Source organism: Urocitellus parryii, chromosome 2 (genome assembly GCF_045843805.1).
Source record: "Urocitellus parryii isolate mUroPar1 chromosome 2, mUroPar1.hap1, whole genome shotgun sequence".
NCBI classification, from domain to species: Eukaryota; Metazoa; Chordata; class Mammalia; order Rodentia; family Sciuridae; genus Urocitellus; species Urocitellus parryii.
In genome coordinates, this window is record NC_135532.1 from 106750440 (window position 1) to 106772252 (window position 21813).

Genomic DNA, 21813 nt, shown 5'->3' on the forward strand with positions numbered 1-21813 from the left:
TAAGGACTAAGAGAAGATGAGACATTCATTCCCAACAGAAGAATTCTTTTTGATCAAGTATCTTTTCCCTTCTCGTTTGTCCTTGAAATTTTAATTGAACCGAACAAGGCACAGTAAAAAAGGGAAAGGCATAGGTTTTTGTTGTTGTTGTTTACAGTTTGGAATCAAAGGGAAAAATAAATCAGAAATAGCTTGATACCTGGGTGCTCCCTATTGAAGCAGGGCCATTGTAACAGATATTCTCTTCTACCACAAGAACAGAGTGGTCCCTCCTGATTCCAATCAAGTTCATTTTCAATGGGACCCAGAATAGTTGCATCAAGTGACTTTCCTAAAACTAAACTTCTTCTCACTTATTAGATTTCCCTTTATTCAGAGTTCTATATCATCTCTCCACTGATGGGATTCTTTGGATTTTTTTTTGAGCTGGGCCTCTCGAAATAATTCAATTTCTCTTCTGAAGAAACTGACCCAAGACTTGAAGTTTTATTAAAATACAAATGTCTAATCTTTCAAGACTGTCAAGGAAACGGCATCCTTAAGTTTGGCAACATTCTTTAAAAAAACACACACTCAGGCACACATATTCCACCTTTCTGCGCTGCGTTCATAAAATTTAATTAAAATGAGTGGAAAAATTACAGTAATTTCCATTTGTCATCCCCAAATGCCATTATGAGACTGGAGCCCTTCATACCTGCACCTATCAAGCAGGGCGATAAAACTGTAATGGGCTATTAAAGGGGGTTACGCCACCGCCATCCTTAGAAATTTTAAGGTAATAACGGATGGCCATCTGTCTTGAATGTCAGGCAACAGACTGGCTGATCTCTAAAGTCCATCCAGATAATTTTTTTTTTTTGCATTTTGTATTAAATCAGGCCAGACATAGAAGGTTATGGATCTCATATATTTATATGTTGATATCTAAGGATTGATGATATTTATTTTTATTTTCTATAAGTGAGAAAGAGCAAAGCAGCCATCTTTCCCTCTGAGTTTTATCTTTATAGCCCCACCTACCTTTGAACTTCTTTGATTTTTACGACTTAAAATTCCCAGCTGCAATTATATGCTATCATCAACAAACACAGATGTGTGATTAAGAAAGCAGGAGAGATTTAATTGAGCAGTCCAACGACAGTGTTGTCAGAGAACAAATTTTGACATGAAGAATCGTCCAGGGGAAGATAAAGAGTTTTCTACTTGTCTGTAGTGCTCACTAAGCCTGGGCTCTAGTACCCAGAACACAGAAGGTCCTCACTATTTAGGGAGCCAATTGTCATCTGTGGCCTCTGCAAGTTGGTTGTGGAGTACAGACTTCTGGATCAGGGGCTCAGACAATAATTCTTTCCGGGCACTGAAAGTACAGCCTGTTCTTGCCCTGATGTGGGAGCTCCACTCTAATTAGCATTTAAAAGGGAACACTTATTAGCCGAACTACTAAATGTCCTTTATACAATATAATGAGTTTCATTGAAAAGAATCACCGGCTTAGCTAAGGAGAAATTTAAACACTTTACCATCATTTATAAATTCAACCCTTCTAGAGATGGTATTTTTAAAGGTACTTTGAATGAAAGGAAGAAAAGTGGTAGGAATCTTGACAAAAGAAATGTAATTAGAGTGAAAAATAAAGGCAATTCTATGCTCTATGAAGATATCTTTGATCTTCTCAGAAGCCAGGAGGCAGGGGCATTGTTACCCAGGACATTCTCTCTCCACTGGGCTGCAGAACAGGTAACTAGGATGGAACGTGACTGCTTTTGTTAAGTGTCCCAGAAAAAAAAAATGGACAAAACCATAATCAAAAACCACTGTAATGTAAATCAATAAGGCAGAGACACACTGCAGGAAACTCACATGAGCAATGGAATTGTGCTTGGTTTTTCTTTCAATTTCTCAGGATTACCCTAGACACTTGCCTCGTGCCTCCAACTCATTAAATTTAAATTAATGCATGCTTTCAGAATTAAATAAAACCATTCATTGGAATACATTGTTTCACCTCTCTATTTTTTTAATCTCGGAATGTTAATGGTCATAATTCATTCGTTCATTAATTTATTTATTAATTCAGCAAAGAATTTATTGAGCTCCTAAGTCCGAGATAAAACCAAATGGTAAATTTCTGTAAACTTTATACATAGACCACAGCATCCTAAGAGATGAGATGGGACAGAAATATGTCTAGAGTCACAAAAGATTAAGGTAAACTTAGAGGTGATATGTGTAAGTCATTTACTGGAGGGAACTGCAGGGAAGACAAGGACCAAGTTTGCTTCCAAATAACTCTTAAAACCACCAATAGGGACAAGCATTCTTCTAATTCCAAAATGTCCTTTTTTCAGTCTTTCCTCAATGATGCTATGAAGGTTATTTGGGTCTTACAGGGTAGAGTTTTCCAAAATCCATTGAACTGAGACACCAAAGGTTCCCCTTGAACTCACCTCTGCATTTGAATTCTCAGCTCTCTGCCACATGCCCTTTCCTGTCCTCAGCCTCTACCAGCCGCCAACCCACCCCAACTTACTTCTCTTAGGCAACCCAGGTTGCAATGTCACCTCTTTGTTTCTGAGACTTGTCAAATTCTTTTTTAGCTTTGTGCTTTTGCATATCTTGTTCTTTCTGTTTTCAGGCCCCAAGAACTCTGCATATTTATCTTGGAATCATTCTTACACACAAACTCTAAAACCCCCAACCCTCCAGTTAGCTCACCATGAACACTTTGCCTCCAGAAAGCACTTCAGTCCTCTGGTTCCCATGACAGGCTGTGCTTCCTTCTCTGTTATCATCTGCTACTTAGGACTGTGAGTGTGTGCGTGCATTTGCACAGGTTTTGTGTGTGTGTGTGTGTGTGTGTGTGTGTGTGTGTGTGTGTGAGAGAGAGAGAGAGAGAGAGAGAGAGGGAGACAGTATGTGTGTGTGTGTGTGTGTATGGTCTCCTATATTACAACCTCCTATGGGTCAGAATTCTGTCTGCTTTGCCTCTGTCCCCCTGGTTTCTGGCATGGTGCCTGCCATGCTGCCACTGCATGGGGCTTGGTATACTCTCAGCCCATGCTAGAATTGAAAATCTGGAAAGCCCTTCAGTCATACCCTGAGAGGCTGAGTGCGGGCAGTATGAGGTTTGTTCTCTCTACCCATGGAGCCAGCAATCTTAGAAAAAGCCATTGCAACCACTCACTCAGGAGCTGAAAATTTTTCCAAGAAGAACCATCCAGTTCCCAGCATGAAAATTTTCACCCCAGTATGAACCAAGGATTTGGATGTTTGAATGCCTCATCCTTAGATTTAATTTGACAACTTGTTAAATTGGTCTACCCAGTCATGTGGCTTCAAGATCAATAGCAAACCCTGGCCCTGTGTTGCATATCACTGCCCAGCCTTAGTCGAGGAGGAAGAACCGAATGTATGCTTTATGTTCACTTATAGACTATTAGACCTAGAGAAAGGTATTTAAGATCCAGTCCTTTGGTTCAATAAATCACTTTACAGATGAGAAAAGTGAAGCGCATGTGTGTTAAATTAATTATCCAACGCCCTGCCATTAATAGGAGAGGTGGGGGTGAGACTCTCTGCCAAGTGCTCTTTCCACCATGTCATCTCATCCCTCCCATTTTCCAAATTCTTTACTTGAGTTTTCTTACAGAGTTATGCACAGCACATCCAATTTGGCTCCCATTGTCTTATTTTTTTTATTGGAAATTTAAATTTGGACTTGCATTGCTGCTTTTCCTTTCAATGGTGATAAAAACTAAAAATATCATCTGGGGAGGAAAAGGAAATAAAATAAGCATCTGGAAAGAATGTTCTATAGTGAAGATGTCATTGTTTGCCCATAAATGCCAGATAAAGACATGCTTTTCAGAAGCAAGTGCATGGGAGCATCTATATCTAACCCAACTTGGATTTTAGATAAAAATTAAAATGCATGGAAATTGGTAGATTTCCAAAGATGATGGGGTCAAATATGAGATAAATGAGTATCTGAATTAAGTGCAAATGTAATAAAGGTAACTAAACATTCATTCATTCACCCATCCATCCACTCAAGGCTCATTGAGGAAATGCAGTTGAGCTTCACAAATTACTACCATCCATCTACTAATCAAAGAGTATTTAATAAGAGGCAAAATTATCTGATCCACCAAATTATAAAATCTGAGTTTGAAGTCTGACCTTATGATGTGGCAAACGCTCTAAGATGACATCTTTTCTTACTAAATCACCCGTATCAGCTCACAAAATTACTGTTATTTCTCCCACTTTAAAAATAAAAAGTCTTTCCTTTGACCCTACTTCTTTTTTTCATTTACAGAAAAATACCTTTGAAAGATTTGTCTATGCACAGTTTCCTTCTTTACTCCAATTCTTTCTGAACCCACAATTATCAGGTTCCCCCTGCCATTCCACCAATATGGCTCTTACCAGTGACATCAATAGCTCATGTTCTTCGTCTTTCCTGATACTTGGCAGCATTTGGCATAATTCATCAAGCCCCTTTTTGAGACATACTCTTCCTTTAACTTCTAGGAAATCATACTTTTCTGGCTTTTCTTTCTCTTTCTGGCCATGATTTCTCCTTTGCTGGTTTTTGGCCAGTTAATAGGTAAGTACCTCAGGGCTGGGTGTTTGGACCTCTCCTATCACTCTCCTTGAGATCTTGCATTAGCCAGTTTTCTGTAACTATGACAAAACACTTGAAGTACTTGAGTTACAAAGTGAAAAAGGTTATTTTGGCTCTCAGTTTTTGAGGGTCCAGTTCATGATTGATTGGCCATTATAGCTTGGGACCTGAGGTGAGATAGCACATCATGGCGGGAGAGTACCTTATGGCCAGGAAACAAAAGAGAAAGAGAAAGGGGCCAGGCTACCACAGTGTTCTTTAAGGATATGTCCCTGGCCTAAGGAGCTCCCACTAGGCCCCACCTCTCAAAGGCTTCACCACCTCCTAACAGTGCCACCTTGGGGACCGTGCATTTAACATATGAGTCCGTGGGGACATTCAACATCTGAACTACAGCTGATCCCCTCTGGTCTTGTGTATTCAGCATCATCTCCATGCTATGACCAACAACACTGTATTTCTAGTCTAGACTTCTCCCCTGAACTGCAGAATTCTGTGTCAACTGGTTGCCCCACAGCTGTGCTCCATGACGGTCAATGACACCTCCATTCTTTCAAAACTTAAATCCCATCTCCGGCACACCTGTTCTTGTTTCCAGCGTGGTCTCCCATCATTCAGGTCCTTTAAGCCATCCCTTGTCACTGTTCTGAAGTTGTCTCTGGTGCTCTCTCCTCTGGTTCACTGTGCTCCAGACACATGGGTCCCCTTGCTTCTGTGGCTTTTGTTATCTGTTCTTCCCAATTTCTGGATGGTTCTGCTCCAAATACTCACGTGACTCCCTCTTTCACTTTCTGCACCTTCTCACTGAGGCATTTCCTGGGCATCCTATCTAAAATTACAATCCCGTCTCTCCATACCAACCATCCTATCTCCCCCACCTGCCTTGCATCTTGAGCAGTGGCTGGCACAAAGTAGAATCTCAGAAAATATTAGTCCAATGAATGAAGGTAATTAGAGGTAATAAGAAGAGCTACCTCTTAGGTAGAAAGGTAGGAAGAAAGCAAATGAGATAAGTACTTTGTACATGTTAATGAACAATAACTGTTCGTTATTCACATTCATATCCTATACCCTTGTGGATCTGTTGGAAATAATTTTTAATCAGGAACTGCAAGAAGGGAAGGAGAATTTCCAGTTAAGAGGGACGGTGTAGAAGTATATGGTTTTGCATACCAGCCTCAGGCAAGGTAAAGACACTTGCTGGAAACACTTAGAGTTTGGCTCAGATAACCAGCTAGCACCCTACCCTGGAAGATGAGGAGAAGAGATGGGTGTGGGAGGCAGCTGGGACTTGTGTGAATGGATCTGTTGGGTCTGCACACAATCTTCAGATGACTCAGGGTGAGACCTCCAGACTGCAGACTGCCATGTCTGAGGCCCACCTTGAGCATCCCTAGTAGCATGCAGCTTCCTGGGCAAGAGGCAGGGCTTCCGGGATCTATGTGTCCCCAGGACTGAATGTGCACACTCTAAAGTAACAATCTAAGTCAGGGAAAGGGACTGCTGCACATGTTCACACCCTCTTTAATAGGATGCTTTGCCTCCAAAGTGCAGATTGTCATAGCAAGTAACAACCCCAGGATCTCCATTAGGCTCCCTAGTGTCACACACAACAGTGTACAACATTGTTTCAACGTTTTTGCTTACATTCCCAGGATAATGATCATTTACAAAACATCTTAAGGTGAAAATGTAATTTTTTAAAAGGCAATCTAATTCTTGAAGCTATAAAGAACACACAATTCTCCAAAACCTTCCTATCCAGATACAGTTATTTGATTAGCTGGTATAGACAAAGTTGATGAATAAAATTCCTTTGTAAATCATATCACCTTTGGATTTTATAACACAAAGTTGATTTCCATGGATTTTCCCTAAACTTCACTGAGTGACTTCCTATTCTTCTATTAAACAGACCTGGGAAGAGAAGCAAAGAAGCTATGCTACCGCTCCTTCTAATGGCATGGGAAGACACAGAGGGAGGTACTGTGTCCTGCTAAGGATGTGATGATGTCAGATAATCCTTCTAAACCTCTAGTTTCAAATAGGGTGCAGAGGTATCTCTATACCACATGCCTCACCATTTCTCCACAACTTGGTTTCCCACACAGAGTTTGAACTTTGCATGCTAACTCAGTGCCAATGTAGCCAAGGATCTCTGAGCTCATCTTATTTAGAGTGGAGACCTTGGAGTCTCTATACTGGAGTGCAGGTTATTCCAGAGCATAGGTATGCATAGATATGCATGTATGTGTAAATACGTACATATGCCATATATGCATATATTATGAGAGAACAAATAAATAGAAGATGCTAGATCATGAAAGGAAGGAAGCAAGCAAAGTCATGAGAAGGGAGTGGGAAGGAATCAGCAGGTGTTAATTCCTAGGATGACCCAGACACCCAGCAAAGAAGGCAGTGTTGGGAGACAGAACAGGGCTATGCAATTATCTAGATGTTAAAGAACGAACTTGTAAAGTTCTCCTTCCTTGAAGGAGAACGCTGTGAAACAAACCTGGCAGCCCATCAGGGAGCACTTGTCAAGGCATTCAGAGGGAGAACAGAGGCTGGAGGGCACTGATTTGGGCTTTGTCTCCCCTAGGTGCTGGGCTGCTATCTTGCCATGAGTCAAGTTATCTCTGAAGTTCTGCTGAGCGGTCTCGATAGCATGACTTAAAAGTACATGTCCCTACAGGAATCAGCTTCCCAGCATACAAATGCTCAGAGAATGAGAAGAGTCCAGGAAAAACCAACCCTTTAAGCCCTAGAGGATGCTAACAGTCTTCAAAATGATAAGGATCCTAGAAGACTATGCATTGGAGGTTCTTGGATTTGGTGTCTTTTTTTAAATTTTTTTTTCCTTTTGGTTTATTTCCTTTATTTTACTTAGGAGCCCTCCAAATTTCTGTAAATGCATTTTGTGGTTGCTCTGAACCATCTGAGGTGAGGGGCAGGAAGAGTGGCCTGGTAGAGTCCCTGAGTGGATATAAGCAGAATCAGGACCAACTGAGCTTGGGATGTGACAGATAGCAATGAGAAGAACCACTAGGGAGAGCTTGAAAGCAAGCCCTCGGGAACTCCTGGTTAGGAAATCCTGGCCGATGACAGGTTTCTCTTGGATGTCCCTTTGCTTTCTCTACATCCCAAGTTTCAGCATCATTTTTTAACTAGAGCAGCTTCTCTGCCTTCATTTGCATTTGGGGAATCATTCAATCTTTCTTCACCAGACCTATGTGTTAGTAAGCTTTTTATTGCTGTAACCAAAATACCTGACCAGAACAACTTAGAGGAGGATAGGTTTATTGGGGATCACATTTTCAGAAGTCTCAGTCCACAGATAGCAGACTCTATTGCTCAAGGCCCAAGGTGAGGCAGGACATCATGGTGGAAGGGCATGGTGGGGAAGCACTGCTCGATTCATGGCAGCCAGGAAGCAAAGAAAGGAAGAGGGGACCACAGACCAGATGCACCCTTCCAGTGACTCGGCTCCTCCAGCCATGCCCCACTTGCCTATAGTTACCACCCAGTCAGTCCATTCAAACTAGGCTGGACTGATTAGGTTACAGCTCTCAGAATCCAATCATTTCACCTCCAAACATTCCTGCATTAACACAGGAGCATTGGGGGGATACGTAAATCCACACCATAGCATGCTAGATCCCTACTCTATGCCACGTAACTTTTCAGTGCCCTTCCAGTGTGGACTGGGAATCTGCTTGGCCTCTTGACTTTGAACTCGGCCATATGATTTTCTTTGGCCAATAGGATATTTAAAAGATGTCATGTGGGCAAATGGTTGAAATGAACTTGCTTCAACAATGAGGCATATTCTTCAACCAGAAAAATAACAGGCACAAGACAAAGGTGCCTCAGTCAAGTTTACCCTAGAATAGAGCCTCTGACAAACCCACAGACATTCAAAAAGCTCAGTTGATATAAGCAGAGCCACTAAGTCCAACCCTGGTCAAAATGCCTGAGTCTCGTGGGTGATAAATAAACGTTTAATGTTGGATGCCACTGATGTTTATGATTGTTTGTTACATGGCAAATGCTAACTGATACAAGTGCCTGTAATTCATGTTCCTCATGTCTTCCAGAGTGATATGTTTAAAATGGAACTCCAGCTATCCTAAAATTATTCTGCCTAAGGACCTTTAAAAACTTCATGTTTGGTACTATTGCTCTATAATATAGTTTAAGGTCTGGTATAATGATGTCACCTGCTTCACTCTTCCTGCTAAGGATTAAATTGTAATGCATTCCATTGTCATTTATTTTTTTTAAAAAACATAACCATCATCATCATCATCAAAACAAAACAACAATAGAAACAACAAAACCATATCATGTTTAGGCTGAATTGTGCTGCCCCGAAATTCATAACTTTCAGAACCTGGGAATGTGATCTTATTTGGAAGTAGGGTAATTACAAATTTAATTAGTTCAAATGAAGTCATATTGGAGGAGGGTGGGCCCCAAACCCAACATGACTGGTATCCTTATAAAAAGCGAAATTTGGAGTTAGGCACACAGGGAGAATGCCACGTAAACATGAAGGTCAAAGTTAGGATGATGCATTTATAATCAAGGAACATCAAAGGTGCCCAGAAAACCACTAGAAGCTAAGGCAGAGATAGTCCAGATTTCCCCTCACATCCTTGGAGTGAACTAATTCTGCCAACACCTTCATTTTAGTCTTTTGGACTCGAGAAGTGTGAGACACAATACATTCTTATTAATTATGCTACTCCCCATTATCTGTAGGATAACATTCTTCCCAAAGTATGTGAGTCCTTTCATAAGTTGGTCTTGGCTCTATTTATGGTCTCTCCTTTCTGAATCCCCCTTGACTCAGCCTCACCCTAAGCACCAGCCACACTGAATTATTTTCAGAGCTTCAGTCAGAGACTTTGTCCCTGCTGATCCCTTGGCCTCAAGTGCCCTTCTTGCTACCTTTCGTCCCCTGCTGGACCCCAAATCTTTATATCAGTACTTTAGTTTGCTCAAGGTTGGGCATTATCTCTGACAACTTTCTCTTGATTTTCCAGTCCTAACTGGAAGACGCCCTACTGAATGTTCTCAAACACTCAACACAGATGTTTCGATCACAGTCCTTAACACTGGATTCTTGTTCATTACACACCTTCATCCTCATCAATAGACTTGAGGAACTTCTTGAAGGCAGTCAATATACTGTCTTTGTATTCCTAGTACCCAGCAGAATGCTTGGCACAAAGTGGCTGTGTAAATAATGTTTATGGAAGGAATCTATGTACGCTCACATGCAAATAACCAAACAGATGTGTTCTCAGAATAAAGGAGATACATTCTGTTGGTGAGACAACTGGCAGTTGAATTTGCTTGGAAGCAAAAGCACTCAATTAAAGACCAAACATCATTTCCATATTCTTCCTCTCCTTCTTTCTCTATAACTACTCAATCTCACATGCTTTATAATGCTTTTAGATGTAAGTGACTGTGAATTATTACTGACGGTAGGCCTTTCATCTTTGAGACTGACAGTCTATGTTCCCCATCTCTCAGGAGAAAGAGACTATTATAACTATATTTTTTGCTTACCAAGAGAATTGTTAATGGTTATCCTGGAGGGGAAAAAAAATCTATAAATATCCAACCCTTAATGAAGCCTTAAGCTTACTTTCTTCTTCACTAAGAAAATTCTTTCTGAATGCACAACCATTACACCGACAAAGAGACAAAGCCTGTAGTGAGTTTTTTCTTTTACCTGTTTAGTCCTCATTTTGGAATCTGACGACAGGTTGTTGTAGGTATAGTGTGCCTGTGTGACTCCACAGAAGAGAACAGCGACTATCCCTGAAATTCAAAAACAGACCAGTCAAAATTAATTTTCTTTCCCATCTAAGAAGGTAGGGCCCTCCCAGCTGAAAGATAGACTTTGGTGCCAGTAGAGTCAAACTCTTAATAATGACCACGATAATGAGACCCAGGTCAATCTCACCACCTGCTTCAAACATGAGTCTCGCAGGCTTACACATGAAGGAAGGCACTATGAAGTATTCCTAACAAAAATGAAAAGCAGATTCCTCTTGGAGATAAAGGACTCCCTGGTCATGAGTTGGAAAGTTATCTTGGAAACACATGAACAAAAGACAGTGTAGTCACCTCTGGGCTTCTTGTAGCCAGTGCCAATTACTTTGCTGAATTTTATGTTAAATATTGATATCTTCTCTCAGACATTTGCTTTCTACTGTGTACCTTGGGGAGCCTGAAAAAGGTCCTATCATGCCATAATTTAATATTAAAAGCCATGAGTCATAGGCCTAAGTCAACAAGGGTTTTGTGGCTCCTGCCAATGCTCCCACTTGCCAAGCAAGAGAGAGAAGTCCTATGTGTTCCTTCGCCTTTTTGGCAAAGCTGGGTGCCCTGTCTTTCCACAGCTGAGTAATCTCAGGCACATTCCCGTCCACCACCCCCCAAGACCCACACTCCTTGAAAGTAAGCCGGTTGTTTTTATGTGCTTCCCAGCAGCAGTGGGCCATCAGCTAGCTGTAGGGTTCATTTCTTAAATTGCATTCTACTCTGTTTTTAATACTGTAGAAGGCAGTGTGCACTAGATGGTTCTTGGGTACACAGGAAGAGCCGTGATGAGACAAATTTGTGATTTGTCCCAGGAATTGTTACTCTCTCTGTTTTTTCCCCTGGGCTGGATTGGGGAAGTGGTGGAAGCCATGTTCCCTTTTGGATTCAAGATTAGATTGATGATGGGAAACTAGGCCTAGAAGAGGGCTTTGGAAAAGATGTAAGAAGCAAGTATTCCTCAACTCAGACCAAGGGGATTGGATTTAATTTTAAACAGCGGAATCTTGCCATCTAAAAACACTCATAAATTAAATGCTGATGATTCTTAAGAGCACAGAGATGTGTGAAGTGAATACTGACATTTCAAATGAATCTGCAATAAGGAATTTTCAAGAACTCAGTTTATCTTTTTTATATGTAAACTGTATGCATCTATTTACATGTTGGTTATTTTTCAAGTCAGCATTGGATAAGATATTGCTAAGACATATTTACATAATACAAACACATAGACATTTACATTACTTATTTGCTCCTAATACCATGCTTCCAAATTTTAGATAAAAGAATAAAAATAAGTAGAAAATACATATTCAGTAAACATTTCTAGAGATTTCAGTTTCTTAGCATCTCTTGATAAATTCTAAGGAAAAATATCTTATATTTCCCTCTTCACAGAATTTCTATTAAAAATATTGGGGAAAATTTGGGGGAGTACTGAAGCACTTTAAATACTTTAAGGGACTAGGAGGATTACCATGTGCCTTGTTTTGATAGCAAATGCTTCCCTTTGTTTTAAAATGTAATTTATCTACCTCTGTCAAATGTGTTCAAAGTCTTCTAGATGAGGGTTGCTGACCTTCTCACTGCTGCGGAACTGTTTTGACTACATATTGATCTGTGAAGAGGTAGAGAATGCAAGGGCAGGTTTGCAGGGAGGTGAGTAAGAGTAACTTTGTTCTGAGATCTGAGAATAAGGATGAATGTTCTCTCTGATATGCAGATGCTGACTTACAATAGTTAGGGTTGTGGGGGTAGTGGAGGTTCACCAGATTGGACTGGGGCAGGGGAAGGGAGGAGGGACAGGGAATGGGAAAGACAGTAGAATGAATCAGACATCACTTTCCTGTGTTCATCTATGAATACACGACCAGTATAACTCCACATCATGTACAACCACAAGAATGGGGAGTTATACTCCATGTATGTATAGTGTGTCAAAATGTGTTCTACTATTATGTATAACTAAAGTGAACAAAATAAAAAACTTTAAAAAATGAAAGAAGAGATCACCAGAGTTGCAGAGGGAAGAGGAGGGCTGAATAGGTACTGTGGGCTGAACTAGGCTGAACATGCATTTACATCTTCCTTTTTCTTTTCTTTTTTTTTTTTTTTGTTGTTGTTTTTAGATACACATGACAGTAGGGTGTATTCTGACATATTATGCATACATGGGGTGCAACCCATCCCAGTTAGAATCCCATTCTTGTGGTTGAACATGATGTGGGGTTACCCCTTCCCTTCCCAATTTCCCTTTGTCTAATCCAATGAATTTCTAATCTTCCCCTGTCTTATTGTGTGTTCGCATCAGAGAGAACATTTGACCTTTGGTTTTTATTTATTTATTTATATATATTTTTTATTATTTTTTTTATTGTTGGTAGTTCAAAACATTACACAGTTCTTAATACATCATATTTTACACTTTGATTCAAGTGGGTTATGAACTCCCAATTTTACCCCGTATACAGATTGCTGTATCACATCAGTTACCCTTCCATTGATTTACATATTGCCATTCTAGTGTCTGATGTATTCTGCTGTCTATCCTATTCTCTACTATCCCCCCTCCCCTCCCCTCCCCTCCCCTCCCCTCTTCTCTCTCTACCCCCTCTACTGTAAATCATTTCTTCCACTTGTATTATTCTTCTCTTACCTCTCCTTTCCTCTTATATGTAATTTTGTATAACCCTGAGGATCAACTTCCATTTTCATGCAATTTCCCTTCTCTCTCCCTTTCCCTCCCACCTCTCATCCCTGTTTAATGTTAATCTTCTTCTCTAGCTCTTCGTCCCTACCCTGTCCTTAGTTACTCCCCTTATATCAATGAAGTCATTTGGCATTTGTTTTTTAAGGATTGGCTAGCTTCACTTAGCATAATCTGCTCTAATGCTATCCATTTCCCTCCAAATTCTATGATTTTGTCGTTTCTTAATGCAGAGTAATACTCCATTGTGTATAAATGCCAAGCAGTGTCCTCAGAGGTCTGGATCTCAGCCTCACAGTACCCTTTTAGGAACTCCCCGGCTGGCTTTCCTTTGTCTCTCTAGTCCTGGGGCTTGGACTGGCTTCTCTCAGTGCCATGGAAGCTCAACTGTGGCCCAACAATCTGTACCAGGCAGAGGTTTCTGAACTCTACCGGAACCACCACAATGTCAGTGTATATCCAAATCACTAAGTCACCAAGTCACCTGGAGTCTCATTCAAAGGCAGATTCTGCTTCAGGAGACGCATTTGATAGGAAAAGATATACATAGACTGAAGGTGAAAGGTTGGGAAAAATCATATCACTCATATGGACTGCGGAAACATAATAACCCTAAATGTTAATGGCTTAAACTCACCAATTAAGAGACACAGGCTAGTTGAATGGATCACAAAACAACAATGACCTTTGGTTTTTAGGGACTGGCTTATTTCACTTAGTATGATATTCTCCAGTTCCATCCATTTACCAGCCAGTGCCATAATCTCACTTCTCCTCTCACGGTGAGTCAGCAATTTTGTTGGCCTGTCCTCTCACATTTACTCAGAGCTCAGCCACCTTTCAACACCTCAAACCCTTAACATCCTTTTCTAAGCCGCCATCATTTTTGGCCTGGATTATGGAAATATCTTCTTAACTAGACTCCCCACCTTCTCCAGTTGGTTCTATTCATCACCCAGAAATATTTGGATCATGTCAGTCCTTGGATCAAATCTTTGCCATGTTTTCCCAGGATCTGGGCAGGCACCATTCTCCCCTCTCTGTAATTCCCGGGCCCATCTCTTGCCACATTCCCAGCCTGGCACTATCTTCTCCAGCCTGTTCCACCACAGAGCTGCTGCTCTCCCAGGTCCCAGTGGGTGGAAGGCTCTCCTCCACAGAGTCCCCTTAGATGTTATGTTCTCAGGCAGGCTCCTCTATTCAAATGACTCCTCATGGTTCCCTAGTCACCTATCCTGCTGTTTCCCCATATTATTTACCGCTACCTAACATGCTCTCTATTTCTGTGTTTACTGTTTGCCCTCCTGCATTAAAATACAGATCTCATTAAGGATAGAGGGATTCACTGGTCCCTAACCCTGAGAACAGTACCAGGGACGTGGTAGGAGCTCCAGGAGTACCTGTCCGACACACAAATGAACGTTTTCCTTTGCTCTTAAATGAGAAAGACACTGATGTAATCTACTCAAGGTCACCTTGGAAGTGGCAGAGCCGAGATTCAACGTTCCACAGACTCTCTGTGCTTTCCTGCCTATATTAAACCATCTGTGAAATTTCAAAGGCCATCCCGAGCCATCAGAAAAACATCATTTTGGATTTCCCGGGGATGGGGTCAAAGATCTGATGATGAAGATGACATATCAGCGCTGACCAGGCTTGTCATTTGAGGAGGTTTTCCCTCAGTTGCCACATTTGTTTTCCTTTCCTTAATTCTAGTAGAACAGTATCGAGCAATGTCCTGGCTAAACACTTCTGGGGTCTTATGTCTTTTGTGTGCATCATGCAAACAACAAACCATGAGGAGTGAGCCCAGTGTGACCAGAGGCTGAGTATCACAAGGAAAACAAAACCACCTAGTGGGTCTGACCCTTAGGATTAGCATATGTAATCATAATTTTATAGCTTGGTAATTAATTAAATCACACAAATTACTGTAATTAGTATGACTTTAACAAGTGCAAACACATTTTGGAAATGTCTCATCTAAATACCTCTATGACAGTGGTCCCTCCTTATCTGCAGTTCCACTTTCTGGGGTTTCAGTTACCCACAATCAACAGCAGCCTGGAAATACTAAATGGAAATTTCCAGAAATAACAACCCATAGGTGTTAAATCATTTCTAGTCTAATATATTGTTTGAATTCTTCTGCTTTATTGTTAGTTATTGCTAATATCTTACTGTTTCTAATTTTTGAATTGGATTTTATCATATGAAAAGATGGATATACACAGGGTTTGGCACTATTCATGGTTTCAGGCATAGACTGGGGGTCTTGAGACAAACCTTCAGGGGACAAAGAGGACTACAGCATCTATAAAACTCTCTGCCACAGAAACAAATTGAAAGGTGACAGTTTTCTGTCTTTGGGATGTTCTTTTTGGGGTGTGTGTGATTGAACCCAGAGGTGCTTAACTACTAAGCCACATCCCCAACCCTTTTTATTTTTTATTTCAAGACAAGGTCTGGCTAAGTTGCTGAGGCTAGCCTCAAACTTGTGATCCTCCTGCCTCAGCCTCTAGAGTCGCTGGGATTACAGGCATGCACCACTGCGCCCTGCTAGAATGTCACTTCCACTGTCGTTATGTTCTTACATACCCATGCCTAGTACTATAGTGCTACTGTTATGTGGGAACCTGGATGAGTCTCTTAAATGTCCCAGATCTCAGACAGTTACATATAAGAAAGAAAAGGAAGGGGCCAGGTGCTCTCTGTGCCAGTCATCTATTCAAGCTCTGAGCTCCAAACTCACCCTTCTTTCCTGGCTCTGACCCTGGCACTGGAGCTCTACAAACCACATTCTCCTTAGCCAGTGTGGCTGGGCTCTGCCATTGTGCACCCCTGGAGGGAGACTAGCACCCTGGAGCAGAGAAGGACTCACTTTGCCTCTGTGCCTGCTCTTTGTCAGCTGCACCTCAGCCGTGGGTCTTCGCCATGGTGCTGACAGGCAGATCCAGCCTCTGATTTTTCTGATTTTGTTTTTGTATGTTCCTGCACGTCTAGTCCAGCCTTAATGGCACCCCTCAGAGAAAGCAGCCACAGCCAAGCAGTGTCCTCAGAGGTCTGGATCTCAGCCTCACAGTACCCTTTTAGGAGCTCCCCGGCTGGCTTTCCTTTGTCTCTCTAGTCCTGGGACTTGGACTGGCTTCTCTCAGTGCCATGGAAGCTCAACTGTGGCCCAACAATCTGTACCAGGCAGAGATTTCTGAACTCTACCGGAACCACCACAATGTCAGTGTATATCCAAATCACTAAGTCACCAAGTCACCTGGAGTCTCATTCAAAGGCAGATTCTGCTTCAGGAGATGGGGCAGAGCTCACATTTGTTCATGGGCACATTCTCAGGAGACATTCATGCTTCTGGTCCCTGGGCAGAACTTCAAGGGGCACGTCTTTGACCAAATATAGTAATGAGTCTCAACTTATCCTTGCAGTGGCTGGGCCTTGACCTTGCATAGTCCTGAAAAGAGACTTTCACCTTATTCTCGTCTCCTGAGTATTTGGGGATAATTAGAGAACAGCTCCAAAGGAGAGACACAGTAATTGTTACCCCCTTTCCTTGTCAAATAAGTGTATTTTTATAACTTTAAAATGTTGGGCTGGGGTGGTAGCTCAGTGGTAGAGCACTCACCTAGCACTTGCAAGGCACTGGGTTCATTTCTCAGCACCACATAAAAAAATAAACAAATAAAAGAAAGGTATCATATCCATCTATAACTAAAATATATATTTTAAAAATGTTTTAAAGTTATATCCTTGTGTTTTGTTCTCTCTTCTTCTTTCTCTGGCTTTCCAGAATTGACATAGTTCTATGAAATAATTTTAGTTTCAGAGAACAATTATCATCCAGGACATTTGAGAGGCTTAAACTTTTTTCTTTCTTTTTCTTTTTCCTTTTTTATTCTATTTCTTTTTTCTTTACTTTTAAATTATTTCCTTTTGATCTCAGTCAGCAATACTAGAATGTGAAAGAAATTACTTGCATGGAATACAATTAATGATATATTTTGCCAACAAATAGTTCAATAATTTTTCTCTTTCCAAAAACAAATTTTTTAAAAGCAAACAAATCACATCCTGTGATTGTGAGGTTATAAATTGTTTTTATCTTTTGATCAAAGTGTTATAAGATTAGAAATTAACAAAAAATAGCTAAATAAATGTATCCAATGGGCATTTTAAAATTAATTATTCTTAATACAGCCAGATTGAACAGGAAATCAAATTAGAAATTTTAATTTTCTTAGAAATGAAAAATAATAAGCATACTACATACCCTATCAAAATCAATGGGCTAAAAACCAAATGACTATTTAGAGAAAAAATTATAGCTTTACCTGCATTTCATTAGAAAACAGTTTGATAAATAAATGAACTTTTTACCTCAAGAAGTTAGTGACATAAAAATGAACCTGAAATAAATAGAATAAAAATATAATAGAAATGAATATTTAAATTTAACCCCTATCTCTCAAAGATCTAGAAATTAGACCAGAAACCCTGAACAAACTAGAATATGTTGGAGGCCCAATGCTCCAACATTTCAGCTCAGGAACTGACTTTCTTAATAAGACTCCTAAAGTGTAAGAAATAAAATTAATAATCAATAAATGAGATGACATCAAACTAAAAAGCTTCTTCACAGCAAAGGAAACAATCAAGAATGTGAAGAGTGAGCCTACAGAAAGGGAGGAAATCTTTGCTACCTGCACCTCAGATAGAGCATTAATGTTGAGAATATACAAGGAACTCAAAAAGCTTAACACCAAAACCAACCAACCAAACAAACCAAAAACCCAATCAGTAAATGGGCAAAGAAACTGAACAGACACTTCTCAGAAGAAGAAATATAAATGGTCAACAAATATATGAAAAAATGTCCAACATCTCTAGCAATTAGAGAAATGCAAATCAAAACTAAGATTTCATCTCACTCCAGTCATAATGGCAGTTAATAAGAACACAAGCAACAATATGTGTTGGCAAGGATATGGGAGGGAAAGGCACACTCATACATTGCTGATGGGACTGCAAATTGGTGCAACCACTCTGGAAAGCAGTATAGAGATTCCTTAGAAAACTTGGAATGGAACCTACTGTTTGACCCATTTACCCTACTCCTACTCCTTGGTCTATATCCTAGAGACTTAAAATTAGCATACTGTAGTGACGGGGCCACACTCTATGGTTCACACTATGAACATTGGTTCATAGCATCTCAATTCACAACAGCTAAGCTATGGGATCAACTTAGATGCCCTTTAACAGATGAATGGATAAAGAAAACGTGGTATATATACACCATGAAATATTATTCAGCCATTTAGAAGAATGACTTTATGACATTTGCAAGTAAATGATGGATCTGGAGACTCTCATGCTAAGTGAAATAAGCCAATCCCCAAAAGCCAAAGGTTGAATGTTTTTGCTGATATGTGGAAGCTAATCAAGGGGAGCAGGGAAGAGTAGACATTCAATAGATTAGACAAAGGTGAATGAAGGGAAGGGAGTAGGGATAGGAATAGGAAAGACAGTGGAATGAATCCAAAATAATTTATATGTACTTATATGAGTATAACACAGTAAATCCTGCCATAAAGTACATCTATAAGAATGGGAGTATGAATTAGTATAAGGTGCATTCCATGCTTGTATAATTACATCAAAATGAATTCTACTCTCATGTATAACTAAAAAGAACCAATAAAAAAAGAAAGTATGGCCTAAACACAGAGAGACACATGAAGAGAGAGATCATGCAGGATGGAGACTAGGTCCATAAAACTAAGAGTTGTATCAGCGTGTTCCAGACCTCTCAGTCCCTAGGGCCTCTCCGGCCTCCATCCCTGCCAGCTCATTGTCTGGCATGGACACTGCCTTAAAATGGGTGGCATGGGCCAGTGGCTTTACCATTGAAGACTCAGAATTTTCATTTGGAGAGCAGCCACCTGTCTCATGGGTCTGTTCTGAGTATAAAGTAATATGATGACTATTAAGTAAGTTAGTTAGTATAAGTATTGACCCTAGATATCCTAAGTACATGAAAGAAGCATGAGAAGAAAGGATAATTTGGAGAAGTTCATTCCAGGGATAAACACAATGTTCTCTGGTCCATAGGTGGCTGGGGGAGAAATACTGTAGCTTCCTACGTTTGATACCTTTAGGAATCTTTGGTTGCTTTCTCTTCCTTTTCAGTCCAATATCAAGGAAAGCAGGTGCAAACATACTCCTTACTCCCAGGAATCCAAACTTGAACAACTCTCAGTAGCCCTCAGTGTAAGGTACCAGATGGTCACCAGTTAGCCTGGCTACCCGTGAGTCACGCAGTTGATACTCATCTGTTAAGGTCTATACGAGCCAAGCATCAGTCATGCCCGTGGGGAGCGCAAGCCTGAGTAAACCTAGTCCCAGGCTCCAAGCAGTGCTCAGTCTCCTGACAGCACATTACACGGAGACATCTAATACTCACTAGACTGTACTGGGTGACACAAAAAAATAGGAACCCCAAGAGGAAGTGACTTCTTTCTGGGTTGAGAAGGTGCGGGGGAGGCATAGGGAAAAGTTTTCCTGAAGGACACAAAGGCATTTGAGTCTTGAAAGATGAGGAAAAAAAATTGGGAATGCAGGTTCAGGAGCAGGAAACCCAATATGAGAAAAGGGAGAGAGGTGGGGGACCGTGGTGAGTGTCTGGGAAACACGCTCTGCTATCCCACTTTGGATTTGAATCCATTATAGATGGGGAATAAATACATATTGAATCAATCAACTAAAACATTTCTAAATACAAAACTTGGGAGAATCAGCTATGGTTAATTGTCAAACATTGTTATAAATTTCTAAAGTATCTTGCATGTTCTGTTAGTCCTAGTATTCATAAAAATTAGACACATGAAAAATCTACTCTGTCTATTCTCTACTGGCAAAACAGTTCTTCATGTTCTTTTTCAACAAAAATAAAATATGATTATTCTGTTTCCATCTCTGCTAGATAGACAAGCACCATTCAATGCGATTGGTACATTGCATGAGTAAGATCTTGGATTGAAATTGTATTTATGGGGTCCTATGGCAGTAATGAATGGAGTCACGTACCTACATTCATGTTCACGTGGAGTAGGACATGCTAAAAAATCAGAACCTGAAATAAATAAGAGACTCTGAAAGAAATCAGAGAAAATAGGAGTATCTGACTCATGTTTGTACACAGACTGCCTTTTAGCATCTGTCCAGTGAGGTTTTACTGATGGACAAGATCCCCAAAGGATTGGCTCCAAGCGCTCATTTCTGAAATTTTGAACAAAACTAGAACCAACACTTTTGACACTAGCTGAAAGAACTGTTTTGAGAAACCACAAAGAAGCACACAAATCAGCTTAAGTTAATTGGCAAGGAAAGAAATTTAGGAAATAGCATAAGGAGGTCTATAATTATTTGGGAAAAATAACGATCCTGTTGGTAAGTAAATTATTTTCAGAGACATCAATTTTCAGAGGACAATACAAGTTCTATTTTCACAATTTTCCATGATTCTTACTTCCTGACCCTCTCAGAGAGCATATTGTGTATATTTACTTGCTTATACAATCAAGGTTCAATGTGTGGTGGTAAATTATGTAAGAAAATAAATGTAGCACATAAGGAGTCAGAAGAGCCAGGATCTAACTCATCATAGTTCAGATACTCAAATAAGTGTATGCCACATCTCATTTAAATCCATTGCCTGAACCAATGTTTTGTCCTGAGTTGAAAAGGTGGTTAGCAGTAATGGTCTTCAAATTGGGGCATGTGAGACAATCCACTGAAGGGTGGTAGAAAATATGAGAACTTCACAATTTTAATCAGTACTTTTGCATATTCCAATATAATTATGCTTATGGTTAATAAATAAAAATAAATATATACGCATATGGTGCATGATAAACCTATTTTATTTTTTTCCCAGTTAGTGTCAAGAAACTCTGGCAAATGCTGTGGTAGATAACTTCTAAGCACCTTCTAATTTTAAATGTCTATGATACTAGTGGTTTCATTTTTACACTGCATCAAGATCTGTATAAACAGATGAAAGAATTGCATGAGACCGCACAGATTCACACTGACTTTCTGTCATCTTGCCTACCCTGGGTCTCCCTCTTGACCAGTTTTCCTCAAGGGAAAGTCCACAAACTTCCTTTCCCCACTTCCCCAACCCATAACAGTGCCCAGGAAACACAGGGTGATCGTCTGCAGGCTTGTCAATGGAATTAATCTCTATTACAAGAAATGTTATTTGTTTTAAAAAGAGAATGGGGAGAGATTTGACTTGGATCCTCATATTCAAGTAGGTGTCTATATGGATTGATTAGTGGCAGGGCCATTTTCTTCTTATATGCAAATGCTCTATTCAAAGACTATTCTCACCTGGGGTCTCTGCTGCTGATAACAACCCACAGTTCTTTTCTCATTAAAAGTTGATGAAGCCTTCAGATTCAGAAGCAGAAAAATAAATGTCTGTCACATGGAGTATGATTTTCTTTGACATTAAATGCAGACTTGAGGGGTTTCTAAGACTGGAGAATATTGCATTTTTGGACAGGAAATATTGATTATATCATCAGAACACAGAAAGAGAGTAAGAAAGAAAAAATGTGTCTTG

At 40.2% G+C, this 21813-nt stretch overlaps 1 protein-coding gene across 1 annotated transcript in view; it reads right to left on the minus strand.

Annotated features, from left to right (window-relative positions):
- Slc9a9 (solute carrier family 9 member A9) overlaps window positions 1-21813 on the minus strand; it is a 538630-nt gene that overhangs the window by 258403 nt on the left and 258414 nt on the right. The window contains exon 9 of the mRNA XM_077793762.1: window positions 10377-10465. Within this exon, the coding sequence (XP_077649888.1) occupies window positions 10377-10465 (89 nt within the window). The remainder of the gene's footprint in view (window positions 1-10376; window positions 10466-21813) is intronic.